Below are 14,734 nucleotides of genomic sequence, written 5' to 3' on the forward strand. Positions count from 1 at the left end.
GGGGTTGGATGACTGGTTTATAATGCAGAGTGATGCCAATGGTGCAGGTTCAGTTCCCACATCAGCTGAACTTATCGTTAAAGTTCCACCTTCTCAAACTTTCTCCATTTAATAAGGTCGCGGCTGATCTGATTTTGTAACTTTTTAAACCCATGTTTATTTCTGTGCCTAAATAATTTTCAACCTGTTGCTCAACAAAAAAATATTTATCTACTTCTGCCTTAAAAAAAATTCAATGACTCTGCTCCCAGAACCTTTTCAGCATTCAGGGAGTGGGAAAGAGGGAGAGAACATTTTGTCTCATCTTGTTTTTTTTTCTCTTTAAAAGAAAAAGTGGTTACCCATTCATAACAATGACCCTTGTTTCATCTTCCAGACACTAGAACTATTTCCCCCCACATCTATCCTATCAAGACTTCAAGGTTTTATGTTTCACTCAAAAGAATCAACCCAAACCAATTTCAAAGACAAACCTGTATGAAATACTTCACAACAACTCTCCTGTTTTTATGTCCAGCACTGCCACGAATTGGTTTCTTGACAGATTGACAGAGCCAACTTAAATTCAATGAATTTTTATCCTGGCAAGGGCCTGAAGTTTGATACCAATTGGTAGTAGTAGTCGGAAAAGTGCAGTCTTGGTGTGAAACCTGGTTCGATAGACCATATTTTTATTTTTTTCATTGTGTTTCCTATGACAGTCAGTTCCTAAGCATATTCACTCAAGGCTGATGTACTTTTTTTCACCAAAGGAATACATCTTCCACTCAAAGATTTGTTTTATGTAATAATTTGTAAATATTGTATCATTAACGCAGAGAAAAAGATTAATCTGTTAATCCAAACTATACCAGATGGATACTCTGGTCAAGGCCCCAACCTCACTGCCAAGACGAGCCCCCCCTTCTCATTCCTGCCTCCTTGACCTGTCCGTCTTCTCTCCCACTTCTCTGCTCCCACCTCAATGACCAACCCCCTGCACTCACCTCTTACTAGCTTCTTCCCCGCCTATCTGCTCCACCATCCATCATCTATCACTGCCCTCTATTTATTTCAGCGTCCCCTTTCCTTCCCCCATTTCTGAAGAAGGGTCTAGACCTGAAGCATCAGCTTTCTTGCTCCTCTGCTGCCTGGCCTGCTGTGTTCCTCCAACTCTACACCTTGTTAGATTAGATTCCTACAGTGTGGAAACAAGCCCTTCGGCCCAACAAGTCCACACCACCCCTTGGAGCATCCCACCCAGACCCACGCGCCTGCGTCCCCCGCCCAGCCTGCACATCTTTGGACTGTGGGAGGAAACCCTACGCAGACATGGGGAGAATGTGCAGACTCCGCACAGTTCTTTTCTAAACTAAGGATGTAGCTGAATGTAGGATGAATATTAGATTAGATTAGATTAGATTGTTATCTCAAGCATATTCCTGTTCTTTGTTGTAAAATTCCTTTATTAATTCACAATGTTGATTTGAATTTTGAGGATGTTTATGAAGTGTGTGGATGAGGGTAGTGGAGTTTGGCTTTCAGCAATGTTTTCATCAAGTTTTGCGTGGGACACGTGGTGGGGGGGGGGGGGGGGGGCGGAGGGAGGAGAGAGAAAAAGTTTAGAGCCCTGTGGATTCAGGTCAGTTTGGCAAATTAAATCCAATATTGGCTTAGTGGGAAGAGATGGAGTACTGATTGAAGCTTGTTTTGTGACTGGCAGCCTGTGACAGTGGCATCTGATAGGGCTTTGCTATTTATAATGTACATTTTATGATTTTGGTTGCATGAAGCTTTATCAGTAAATTTGCAGATTACTCAAATTTGGTGTTAGATGGAAATAAATTTGGAAGAATTGTGTAGTCAACACTATGGAATTCCAGAAGTTCACCGACAAGTTGGGTAGGATAAGTCGATAGCAGATGAGGTTTAATATAGAGAAGTGTGAGGTGAAGAATATGGAAAGAGTATAAAATAGGAGTTACAACTCTAAAGGGGGGGTGCAAGAATAAAGGATCCTGGATGTATCTGTGCACAGATCATTGAAGACAGCAAGCCAAGTGGAAAGAGCAGTCATAGAGTCATAGAAATGTACAGCAAGGAAACAGATCCCTCAGTCCATCTCATCCATGCCAACCAGAAATCCAAAATTAGTCTAGCCAGCATTTGGCCCATACACATCCTAAAATGCTTCCTATTCATACACCTATGCAAATGCCCTTTAAATGTAGTAATTGTACCAGCCTGCACCTCTTGTTCTGGCAGCCACTCTATACTTACATCACCCTCTGCGTGGAAAAGTGGCCCCTTTAATATATTACTCCTTTAAACATATGCTGTCCAGGGCCTCCCCTACCTTGGGCACCTTATCCATGGCCATCATGATTTCACAAACTTCTATAAGGTTACCCTTCAGCCTCCAACATCCCAGCCTATTCAGCCCCTCCCTATAGCAACCCTGGCAGCATCCTTGTAAATCTTTTCTGAACCCTTTCAAGTTTCACAACATCTTTCTTATAGCTGAGATACCAGAGTTGAACATGATATTCTAAAAGTGGTCTAACCAATGTCCTGTACAGGTAGGATATGACCTTCAAACTCTTACACTCAATGCATTGACGAATGAAGACAAGTATACCAAAGGCTGTGTTTACTACCGTGTCTGCCTGTGATTCCACTTTCAAGGAACTATATACCTGCACCCCAAGATTTCTTCGGCAATGATTTAATGATTCTCTCCAATTCTGCTTGCATGAATTTCATCTGTTGAGAAATCCTGAATTAGAAATCTATCTGGAAAAATCCTGGAAAAAACTTTTTTTGTCTCATCTGTGTTGGCTGTGGGGATTCTGAGTCAGATCGAAGATTTTGTTTGTAGCATTTCAAGAAGCGTCTTCTGAGCTTGCTGCTGTCCTTATTCATAAATCAGAATACAAGAAGTACATTGCTATACGTTATGAAATTTACTTTGATAATAGTTTTGAAGTTCAAGGTCAAATGTAATTTTTTTTTTGGAGAATTCTTTTCAAGTGGATCTTCTCAATATTCTGCCTTCAGGTAAGTAATTCATTTGAGTACAAAGCCCTCCAAAATACAGTCTAACTGTTAGATAGTTATCCTTTTAGGAAAGGATTTGAATGTTTGAGATCCTGTAATTGTTATTTGGCTTTGGAAGGATTGAATAGATATTGTAAAGTTTATCTGAGCAGTATTTTCTGGGCTAATTTTTTTATTGGAGCGTTTTAATTCCAGTTGTGTGATGGAACCTGTGAGTAATCTGTGACTGCTTATTATTTGGAATATATAACCTTAGTGAACTGAATTTACATAATTTCATTCTTCCTGCATTAATCCCAATCCCCATCCCATTTTAGCCACGTTACAAAAGTGCTTTATAATCTTCTGATTTATCTATCACATTTCAAATATAAACAGATAATGAATATTCTCCCTTTTTGGGGTAAAATTCCAAACAAGCAAGCAAATTAATTGGACAGTTTGGGCTAATAATGGCTTCGATACTATTGTTCAAATTGTTGGAATATGTTGGTCTTGAGAATTATAGTTTTTGCGCTTACCTTGTATGCTACTGTTTGTGAAATTTTGTAAAAGCAGAATGTATAGCAAAGTTAATAAAATGTGAGGCTGGATGAACACAGCAGGCCAAGCAGCATCTCAGGAGCACAAAAGCTGACGTTTTGGGCCTAGACCCTTCATCAGAGAGGGGGATGGGGAGAGGGAACTGGCATAAATAGGGTGAGAGGGGGAGGCGGACCGAAGATGGAGAGTCCCCATCCCCCTCTCTGATGAGTCTAGGCCCGAAACGTCAGCTTTTGTGCTCCTGAGATGCTGCTTGGCCTGCTGTGTTCATCCAGCCTCACATTTTATTATCTTGGAATTCTCCAGCATCTGCAGTTCCCATTATCTCTGTATAGCAAAGTTATCTATCTTTGCTTGTTTCCAATGCTTCATCTTTTAAATTAAGCCTTAACACACACCTCTTGGTATTTTCCGTTTGTTCTGATCTGTTGCAGTTTATAGATATTTACGTACTTACACCGTTTCTTGGGCTGTCAATTTTGTTTCTTGTTCCTAAAAGGACTGAATATTTCCCCAAACCAGTGTATGTTGTGTGACCTGATGTGTGTATATATGATAAAACTTTCTATGATTTTTAAAGGTGTGTTTTTTCTAGAACAACAAATTGGGTCTCATTAAATAATGAGCAGCACTGTGTAGACAAAATAATTTACATTTTAGTGCACAGAAAAGTGTAGTTTAATAATAGTTTTCCAGACAAACTTTAGGGATTTTACTCCCTGTCCCACATTATTTGTGGCTTCATATTCTAATTATTTTTAATGCAGCAAGGATCCACTTTCATCTGCGTCAGTGAAATGGACTCCTCCACCAAGTACTATTGCTGACCTTACAGGAAAGTTTCAAGAAGAGAAGGCCAACTTACTAGACCAACTAGAAAAAAGGAATGAAGAGCTTCAGAGCCTTAAAACATCGCTGATAGCTGAACAACAGGTAGCTTTTCTCATGTTGTCTACTAAATAAACACTTTTTAAAATTGTTGACAACTGTTGATTCTAAATATTCTTAGTTCTAGTGCATAAGGTGTTATCCATGTATGCAACTGATAACACACACTCTCCTTGAGTCTGAATGTTTTAGATTCTAGTCACAACTCTTGACTTGACAAGAGGTGTACAAAGTGATCAATGGTATAGATAGAGTAGGCAGCCAGAGACTTTTTCCTAGTGTGGAGGTAGCTATTACGAGGGGACATAGTTTTAAAGTGAATGGAGGTAGACATAGGGGAGGTGTCAGAGGTAAATTCTTTGCTCAGCAAGTGGTCAGGGTGTGGAATGCATTGCCTGACAGGGTAGTAGAGTCAGCCTCATTATGGGCATTTAAGCAGGTATTAGATAGGCATATGGATGATAGTTTATCGATAGAGGTGGAGGTTAGATGGACCTTTTAGGATTCGGGTAAAAGTTTGGCACAACATTTATGGCCTAAGGGCCTGTACAAACATACAAGCTGAAAATCTAGACTGGCACTCCAGTGCAGCAATGAAAGGGTGCTGTAGTATCAGCAAGCTGGATGGAATTTAAATCTTGATACAGGTTACACATAGGAGAACTAGTGAAAAACCTGCGTTGTTTCGGTGTGGCAGAGACTTGACAGGAATCCCCGGAGGTTAGAATCACAGTGCTGGATATCCAGCCTTCTCCCCAAGCATACTGACCAATTAGAGGCAAATAACTATGTTGCTAAATGGAATAGTGGTTGCTGATTATATTGCAAAGAATCAGATGAGTACAGGTGGGATGCAGACTGTCAAGCAAGAGGGACAGAGCGCTCAGAGGCAGTGGCAGTGAAGTGAGCAGTGTGGCCACAAAGTCCACCTCACAATATCCCCCTCCCCATTTAACTCCATATTGAGTTAAATTGACATTCATTGTTAATAGTCTGCATTGACCTATTCCTCTGTGTGCAACTTATTCAGAGGAGGTTTTTTTGGACGGGTCTGAAAGTATAGATTGTACTATGATTTTTAAATGTCTGCTGAGCAGGTGTCACAGGAATTTCCAGGGTTTGATAGCTACTCACTATCTTTTCACCCTTAGCCACAAAGAGTGACCACATCGAGATCTTCAGTGTGTTTTAAAATGGCCTTTGTGGTGTCTTATAGCAAGGGTTCCAGGATGTCAGAACCTGACACACTGGATACCAAAGGATTAGAGTCGGTCATATTTTCAGGTTCAGTTACAAGAATTATCATATACCAATTAACAGGTGTGCAGTTAACTAAATCCAATTGCAGATATAGATTGCTTCATTGTATGTACAATCACAACATGGCTATGTACAGCTAATTATAATATACAATTGGTGTGAAGGCCAAGACATCCTATAAAATCTACCACCAGCTATAGCTTCTATACGTCAACTATATTCCCCTGTCTGCTGCTGATACCTCTGCCTCTGGTGTTTTAATGACTTCTTTTCAAGGTATTGATGTTCAATGAATAAACAGTCCTTTTGTGGCACTATGATATCACTTCAATGCCATTTCGTAGACAACTTGACATCAGAGCACGTGGTAGAGTGATCCCACACTTCGTCCCGATTTTTACCATTAATCCTGTGTGTGTGTGTGTGTGTGTGTGTGTGTGTATTCAGAGCTAACAACTCGCAGTTTGCAACTGTGTGCCCTTCAGTATAACTCTGCAATATTCTTTTTATCTCTTTCAGCCCCGCCTTTTAGCACAGGTTAACCTTACGTTGAGGATACTTCTATGATCCTGTGGGTGGCCTGACTTCCAGATCTCAAGATATCCTAAACTGTCCTTCTGTAAATATCAGGCTTTATCTTTTCACCACCTTTCTTTTGTAAAGATGCCATTGGTGATGAAAAAGGTGATTACAATGTTATTTTAATCACTTGTGGAAAGTGGGTGTTGCTGGCTGGGCCAGCATTTATTGCCTGTCTCTAGGTGCCCTTGAACCATTGCAGTCCTCATGCTGTGGATTGACCCACAGTAGGGAAGACTTTGCAGCATCGACAGCTGTTTCTACCATTGTCTTTTCTGGTGCCTAGATCAATGCTAGCTGGCCTGTCTGGTTTCATTCCTCTGTTGACTTCGTAGCAATTGATACAACTGAGTGGCTTGCTAAAACAAAATACTGTAGATGCCAGAAATCTGGAACAAAAATATAAATTAGTGGAAAACTCAGTTCAGGCAGCATCTGTGGAGAGAGCAGATTTTACGTTTCAGGTCCAGTAACCCCCTTCTGTAGTGGCTTGCTAGACCTTTTCAGAGGGCAGTTGAGAGTCAACCACATTGCAGTGGGTCTGGATTTACATATATGTCAGACCAAGACCAACTGGCACCAGGTGATGATGGCAGATTTCTTTCCCTGAAGTTAGCATGTGGGGTTTTTGCAACAATGGGCATTACACTCATGGTGATCGGTAGATTTCTAATTCTGGATTTTTTTATTGATTTCAGATGTAACTGAATGTGAATCTGGGTCCATTGACCATTATTTGACATTACCATTGGCTATTGTATCACTAGACTATCGCCTCCCATATACGTAGTCCATAGAAAATATGTTCCTACTCCAATGGTGAATACCATACTGGTTATGTCCCGCCGGTTAGTTGCACAATTTCCTGTATGTCCTTGTACTAAGAAATTTCAGTGATGGGTCCTGGACTGCTAGTCTAGTGGCAGTCTGAATAGCCAGGTTTGATTTGTATTTGCCCTTTGAGTCAGCTTTCTGAAGCACCTAACACATTCTGCAGTCCTCTGCATGACCTGTTGGATCACCTTTTTTGGGGCTTTTCTTGATATACGATTATTCATCAGGCCACAAATAGGTAGTCAAATGTATTGCCAGACAGTTGGAATTCCCCACAATCAATGAATCATTACTTAGAACAGCACAGCACAGTACAGACCATTCGCCCCATGGCGTTGTACCGAACTTTCACACTAAACCTAAGGTCTGTCTAACCTCCACTGCTACCTTAAGCTATCATCCATATGGCTATCTAATAGCCGTTTAAATGTCCCTAATGAGGCTGACTCCACTACCCTGTGACAATACGTTCCATGCCCCTACCATTCGCTGAGTAAAGAACCGACCTCTGATGCCTCCCCTATATCTACCTCCACTCCACTTTAAATCTATGCCCCCTCGTAATACTACCTCCACCCTAGGAAAAAGTCTCTGGCTGTCCACTCTATCTATACCTCTGATCATTTTGTATACCTGTATTAAGTCAGCTCTCATAATTCGTCTTTCTAAAGAGAAAAGCCCTAGTGCGCTCAACCTTTCCACGTAAGACCTTCCCTCCATTCCAGGCAACATCCTGCTCAATCTCCTCTGCACCTTTTTCCAATACTTCCACATCTTCCTTGTAATGAGGCGACCAGAACTGGACACAATAGTCCAGATGTGGCTGAACCAGGTTTTTGTATAGCTGGATCATAACTTCACGGCTCTTGAACTCAATCCCTCCATTAATGAAAGCTAACACACCATATGCTGCCTTAACAACTCTATCCACCTGGGTGGCAGCTCTCAGGGAATTGTGAACATGAACTCCAAAATCCGTCTGCTCTTCCACACTGCCAAGAATCTTTCCGTTGACCCTGTATTCTGCTTTCAAGTTTGTCCTTCCAAAATGAATCACCTCACACTTTCCAGGGTTAAGCTCTGTCTGCCACTTGTCAGCCCAACTCTGCATCCTATCAATGTCCCCTTGTAACCTAGAACAGCCCTCCGTAATATCTACAACTTGACCCACCTTCATATCATCTGCGAACGTACTACTCGACTCTTCCACTCCCACATCCGAATCACTTACAAAAATGACAAATAGAAGAGGACCCAGAACAGATCCTTTGTGGTACACCATTCGTAACTGAGCACCGTGTTGAATCCTTTCTGTCCACTACCACCCTTTGTTTTCTAATGTTCAGCCAATTCTGAATCCAATCTGCTGCATTTTCCCCCTATACCACGCCTCCTTGCTTTCTGCATGAACCTACCATGGGGAACCTTATCAAACACCTTACTAAATCCATGTATACCATATCCACTTCTCTACCTTCATCCATGTATTTGGTCACCTCTTCAAAGAATTTTGTGAGGTATGATCTAGCCCTCGCATCCATTGCTGACTATCATGAATCAAACTGTGCCTATCCAAGTGATCATAAATCTTATCTCTCAGAACGCTTTCCAATAATTTGCTCACCACTGACGTAAGATTAACTAGCCTGTAATTTCTGGGGTTATCTCGGTTCCCTTTTTTGAACAAGGGAATTACGTTTAGTACTCCAATCTTCCAGCACTGTGTCCATGGACAGTGAGGATGAAAAGATCATTGCCAAAGGCCCTGCAATCTCTTCCCTCTCTTCTCATAGAATCCTTGGACAAATCCCCCGGGGCCTGATGGGATTTATCCATCTTCAATTCTGCAAAATTGCTAGTACATCTTCCTTACTAACATCCATCTCCTGTAGCCTACCAGCTGGTTTCACACACAGTGTAGAGGACCTCCTGTACAACCAGGTCCCCCTCAGTTGTGAATACTGAAGTAAAGTATTCATTAAAGACCTCTCCTATCTCACTTTAGGCTCCGTGCACAAATTCCCTTGATTGGCCCTACCCTTTCTCTGGTCATTCTCTTATTCCTCATATATGTGTAAAAAACCTTGGAGTTTTCCTTGATCCTATCTGCCAAGGTTTTCTCATGCCCCCTTATAGCTCTCCTAAGCCCTTTCTTCAGCTCCTTCCTAGCTAACTTGTATCCCTCTAGACCGTCTTCCGATCCTTGTCTCCTAGACCTTAAGTATCCTTTTGTGCTCTTAACCAGTCGTTCGAACTCTCTGGAGAACCAAGGCTCCCTCGCTCAACCGCATCTTCCCGCCCTGCTAGGGACAAACACATTGTGCACATGTAGTATGCATTCCTCAAACGATCCCTACATTTCTATTGTGCTGTTCCCTGACAGCATCTGTTCCTATCTTGTTACCTAATTCTTGCCTAAAAGAATTGTAATTACCCTTCCCCCAATTAGAAACCTCACCCTGCTGTATGTACCTATCCTTTCCCATGACTATTGTAAAAATAAGAATGTTATGACCGCTACCGCCAAAATGCTCTCCTACCAACAGCTCTGATACTTGATTTGATTCATTGCCAATCACCAAGTCCAAAGTGGCCTCTCCTCATGTTGGTCTTGCTACATACTGTGTCAGGAATCCTTCCAGAACGCATTGAACAAAATCTGCTCTGTCTGAACTATTACAACTAAAAGGTTTCCAATCAATATTTGGGAAGTTGAAGTCACCCATGACTACAACCCTGTGACTTCTGTACCTGTCTAGTATCTGCCTCCCATTCTGCTCCTCCACTTCTCTGCAACTATTAGGGGGTCTGTTTTAAAAATTAAAAAAAACTCCAACGTAACTGCTCCTTTCTTGTTCCTGACCTCAATGCAAATTGACTCTGCAAACATATCAGTCTCAAACTGCCTTACAGTAGCTGCTATACTAGCCCTGACTAGATTTTACAAAATTTTACTTGTACGTAAAATCTCTTTCACAAATTAAGCCCCTGGAGATCATTTCTGTCTCCGCGTGATGAAACATCATTGGGTTGGGCCAACCTGCACACCTTTTTAAATGTTGTTTCTAATGGAAAAATACCAATCAACAGCAGGTACACATTTTTTCCAAGCGTCTGAAAAGTACATGCTGTACAATGTTGATTTTTGAACAGCACTCCAGTGATTACATATGCCAGGTCCTACTCTTGGGTCTTATATCTTTTAGACCTTAGTCGGTCAACCTGAACCTTTTCTTTCCACATGTTGTGTTTCAAATCAAGACCCCACTGGATTTTTCTGATGAAGGATCTAGGCCCGAAATATCAGCTTTCCTGCTCCTATGATGCTGCTTGGCCTGCTGTGTTCATCCAGCTCTGCACCTTGTTATCTCGGATTCTCCAGCATCTGCAGTTCCTATTACCCCCCGATTGGTTTGGTTCTTTTGACTGCCATAACAAATTTGATTTAAAAACCGAAAGAACTGCAGATGTTGTAAATCAGGAACAAAACCAAAGTTCCTGGAAAAGCCTAGCAGGTCTGGCAGTATCTGTGAAGGAAAAAAGTTTTATGTTTCTGGTTCAGTGACCCTTCCTCAGATCTGCCATAACAAATTCTATAGCTCCCTCTTAGTGGACGCCCACCTGCTGTAGTAACCACTGGGGGTTTGTCTATCTATGTTAAGAAGATTACATTTGTAAAGAGAAGTAAGTAAATGTTGGGGAACTGTTCTGAATGTCAGACCTAACTGCATCTGTTGGGCCTCCGGGAAAGATTATCACATGTCCTCCCTTTTTGGTTTGGGCCTTAGTAATGCTAATTATTCCTGTAGCCATTTGGCAAAGGCGTTTAAGAGATCGTCACCTTTATGGGTCTATGGTGGTCAATTCATACTCTGTCTCTCAGCTCCACACTGTAGTCCCTTCCTGACTTCAGGAAGTCCAAGAGGAATACCCATTTAATTTAGATAATTACATTGAATTAACTGAGAACACAGTGTGAAGCTGAATGAACGCAGCGGGCCAAGCACCATCAGAGGAGCGGGAAAGCTTGACGTTTCGGGTTGGGACCTTTCAGAAATGGCGGGGGGTGGGGGGGGAGTTCTGAAATAAATAGGGATACGGGGGAGGCGGAAAGAAGATGGATAAAAGAGAAGATAGGGTGAGAGGAGACACAGGTCAAAGAGGCGAGGTTAGAGCCAGTGAAGGTGAATGTAGTTGGGGAGTTAGTTGGGGGATAGGTCAGTCCAGGGAGGACAGACAGGTCAGGGGGGGCGGGATGAGGTTAGTGGGTAGGGGATGGGGGTGGGGCTTGAGGTGGGAGGAATGGTCAGGGAGGTGGGGACTAGCTGGGTTGGTTTTGGCATGTGGTCTAGGGAGGGGAGATTTTGAAGCTTGTGAAATCCACATTGATACCCTTGGGCTGCAGAGTTCCCAAGTGAAATGTGAGATGCTGTTCCTGCATCTTTCAGGTAGCATCATTCCAGCAATGCAGGACAACCAGGATGACATGTCGTCGTCCGAGGAGTAGGGGAAGGGGGAATTGAAATGGTTCACGACTGGGAGGTGTAGTTGTTTGTTGCAAACAGTGTGTAGGTGTTCCACAAAGTGGTCTCCAAGCCTCCATTTGGTTTCCCTGATGTAGAGGAGGCCACAACGGGAACAGCAGATACAGTGTATAACATTGACAGATGTGCAGAAGAACATCTGTTTGATGTGAAAAGTCTTCCTCTGGCCTGGGATCGGGTTGAGGGGGAAGGTATGGGGAGGCGTAGCACTTGCTTTGGTTGCAGGGAAAAGTGCTGGGGGTGGCGGGGCTGATTGCAGATGGTGGAAACATCAAAACAGAATCCCCCTCGTCCTCCACATACCACCTGAACAACCTCCAAATCCAGCGTATCATCCGCCAACATTTCCACCATCTGCAATCCGACCCTACCACCAAAGACATTTTTCGCTCTCTCGCGCTCTCTCGCGCTCTCTCGCGCTCTCTCGCGCTCTCTCGCGCTCTCTCGCGCTCTCTCGCGCTCTCTCGCGCTCTCTCGCGCTCTCTCGCGCTCTCTCGCGCTCTCTCGCGCTCTCTCGCGCTCTCTCGCGCTCTCTCGCGCTCGCTCCACACTCTGCTCCAGCCCCACCACCCTGGCACTTTTCCCTGCAACCGAAGCAAGTGCTACACCTGCCCCGTACCCCCCCCCCCCCCCCCCCACCCTGATTCCAGGCCCAAGGAAGACTTTTCACATCAAACAGATGTTCATCTGCACATCTGTCAATGTCATATACTGTATCCGCTGGTCCCATTGTCGTCTCCTCTCTGCATCGGGGAAATCAAACAGAGGCTTGGGGACCACTTTGCAGAACACCTACACTCTGTTCGCAACAAACAACTACATCTCCCAGTCACGAGCCATTTCAATTCTACCTCCCCCACTCCTCGCACGACATGTCCATCCTGAGTCTCCTGCACTGCCACAATGATGCCACCTGAAAGATGCAGGAACAGCATCTCATATTTCGCTTGGGATCTCTGATATCCTTGGGCTGCAATGTGGATTTCACAAGCTTCAAAATCTCCCATCCCTCGACCCACATGCCAAAACCAGCCCAGCTAGTCCCCCACCTCCCTAACCATTCCTTCCTCTTCAAACCCCACCCCCATCCCCTATACACTAAGCTCATCGACTCCTGACCTGTTGTTGTTTTTCCACCCCCCGCTCCCCAACTACACTCACCCTTGCTGGCTCTAACCCTGCCTCTTTGACCTGTCTGTCTGCTCTCACCCAATCTTCTCCCTCTCCTATCTGCCTCCCCCCGTCCCCGTCCCCCCCCCATTTATTTCAGAATCCCCTTCTCTTCCACCTCCCCATTTTTGAAGAGGGGTCCTGACCCAAAACGTCAAGCTTTCTTATTCCGGTGATGCTGTTTGGCCCGCTGTGTTCATCCAACTTCACCGTGTTATCTCAGATTCTCCAGCATCGGCAGTTTCTACTATCTCAGTGACATTGAATTAACTACTGAGTTTGCACTCCCAAACCAATATCTCCTGGCAAGCTTTTGTTCTGTATCAGAGTTACAGAATTGTGCAAGTATAATTGTCATTGACTCTTTGGAGCTGGCCTTGGCCCGTTAACATTGATTGGGATGATCAGAACAGATGGATACCTCTAACAACACAAATATTGCACATCACCCCAAAGGAAACTCTTGTCAAACTTTGTAGTAAAGTCTTAGGTTATCCAAGGATGGAAAGGCTATCTAAGGGGAGTTTTACCACTCTTGAAACGGGCTCTTGATATCCGTAAGTACTATGATTGATATCACACCGAAGTCTATTGATTACATGTGTACGTAGTTCTTGACAATATTAGCCTTCCAGGCTTGGTTCCCAAATAAAAAAAAAATGGAAAGTTAGTTGTCACGTATAGCTAAGGGACTGCCTAACTATATCTATTTTGCTGGGTTCCATGACATTGCATGCATAATGTCACAGACCCAATTCTGCATTTGAATTATAAATTCAGTTAATATGTAAATTGCCCTCTTGAGCCTTCTAATTTCATTCCGAGATCACTGAAATTGAAAAATAAGTTGGATGTGGAGTGGTTTTTTAAAACTGGCTTTCCAGCTTTATACTGAACACAAATAAATACACTGACGAAATTGATCTCTTTCTTTTCCTGTCCCTTCCTGCTGCTAACACTGACACTCATAAGATTCGAATGTTGTATTGTGTAAATCCCTAATGAGTCTCCTGATACATTTTGGGACAATGATCTTTCCTCTTTCCATGTCCCATCACTATCTTGGGAAACTCCCCATTCCTTCCACTCTTTTTTTTTTAACATTCCTCTTTTTGAAATAGCACGTAGTTCTGTTTTTATTCACCTCATTCACTTCTCATTACTATAGAGACAGCTGAGCTTTTATCTTTTGGTACTCTGGTGCTGTGTGTGCCTAATCATTACCTAACTGGGTTTTTTTTGATTTCTCCTATGGGCTGGTTTTGAAACTACAACCTTCCTGACTCTCTGAATAGCCTGAATTAGTGCTTCATGCTAGATCATTAGAGATGACATCATGCCGTTCATTGTCCTGCACAGTCATGTACTAACTCAAAAACATAGTGGCTGTCGTTGTGGACACTAACCCACGTAGTCCTGGATAATTTTTAGTGCCTATATCAGAGCTTGCTCTCTCCACTGCCCACCCCATCCTCTGCTATCCATTTACTATCTGTCAGGATCTATCCAAAAAAAGTTAACTCTGCTCCTTCTAATGGCTCCTCTTTGACTCTGACTCTGTTCAATTCCTCATCTCTTGCTTACCCAACACACGCACACAATCCCTTCTTTCAGCATTCATCAACGCTGCTGGATTATTTGATCATCCTTAATTGTAGTAATCCATTCATTATTGGTTTGCAATACGTTGTTCCATTGAATTCTCCTGATGTCACATGTGGTCCTCAATTTTCCCCAGTTCAAAACCTGTACTTTAGTCACTCATGGGACCTGGGCATCACTGGCTGGCTGGTAGTTGCTCCCCATGTCTTGAAAAGGTCATTATAAGCTCCTATCTTGAACTTCTGCAGTCCATGTGTTGTAATGCCCTTAAGGAATGA

The 14,734-nt window shown here is 43.0% G+C and overlaps 1 protein-coding gene across 3 annotated transcripts in view; it reads left to right on the forward strand.

Annotated features, from left to right (window-relative positions):
• rb1cc1 (RB1-inducible coiled-coil 1) overlaps positions 1 to 14,734 on the forward strand; it is a 190,375-nt gene that overhangs the window by 89,243 nt on the left and 86,398 nt on the right. For all 3 annotated transcript variants that reach the window (XM_048529230.2, XM_048529229.2, XM_059646056.1), the window contains exon 15: positions 4,347 to 4,512. In XM_048529230.2, the coding sequence (XP_048385187.1) occupies positions 4,347 to 4,512 (166 nt within the window). The remainder of the gene's footprint in view (positions 1 to 4,346; positions 4,513 to 14,734) is intronic.

The sequence above is a fragment of the Stegostoma tigrinum genome, chromosome 5 (genome assembly GCF_030684315.1).
Source record: "Stegostoma tigrinum isolate sSteTig4 chromosome 5, sSteTig4.hap1, whole genome shotgun sequence".
In the NCBI taxonomy this organism is placed as follows: domain Eukaryota; kingdom Metazoa; phylum Chordata; class Chondrichthyes; order Orectolobiformes; family Stegostomatidae; genus Stegostoma; species Stegostoma tigrinum.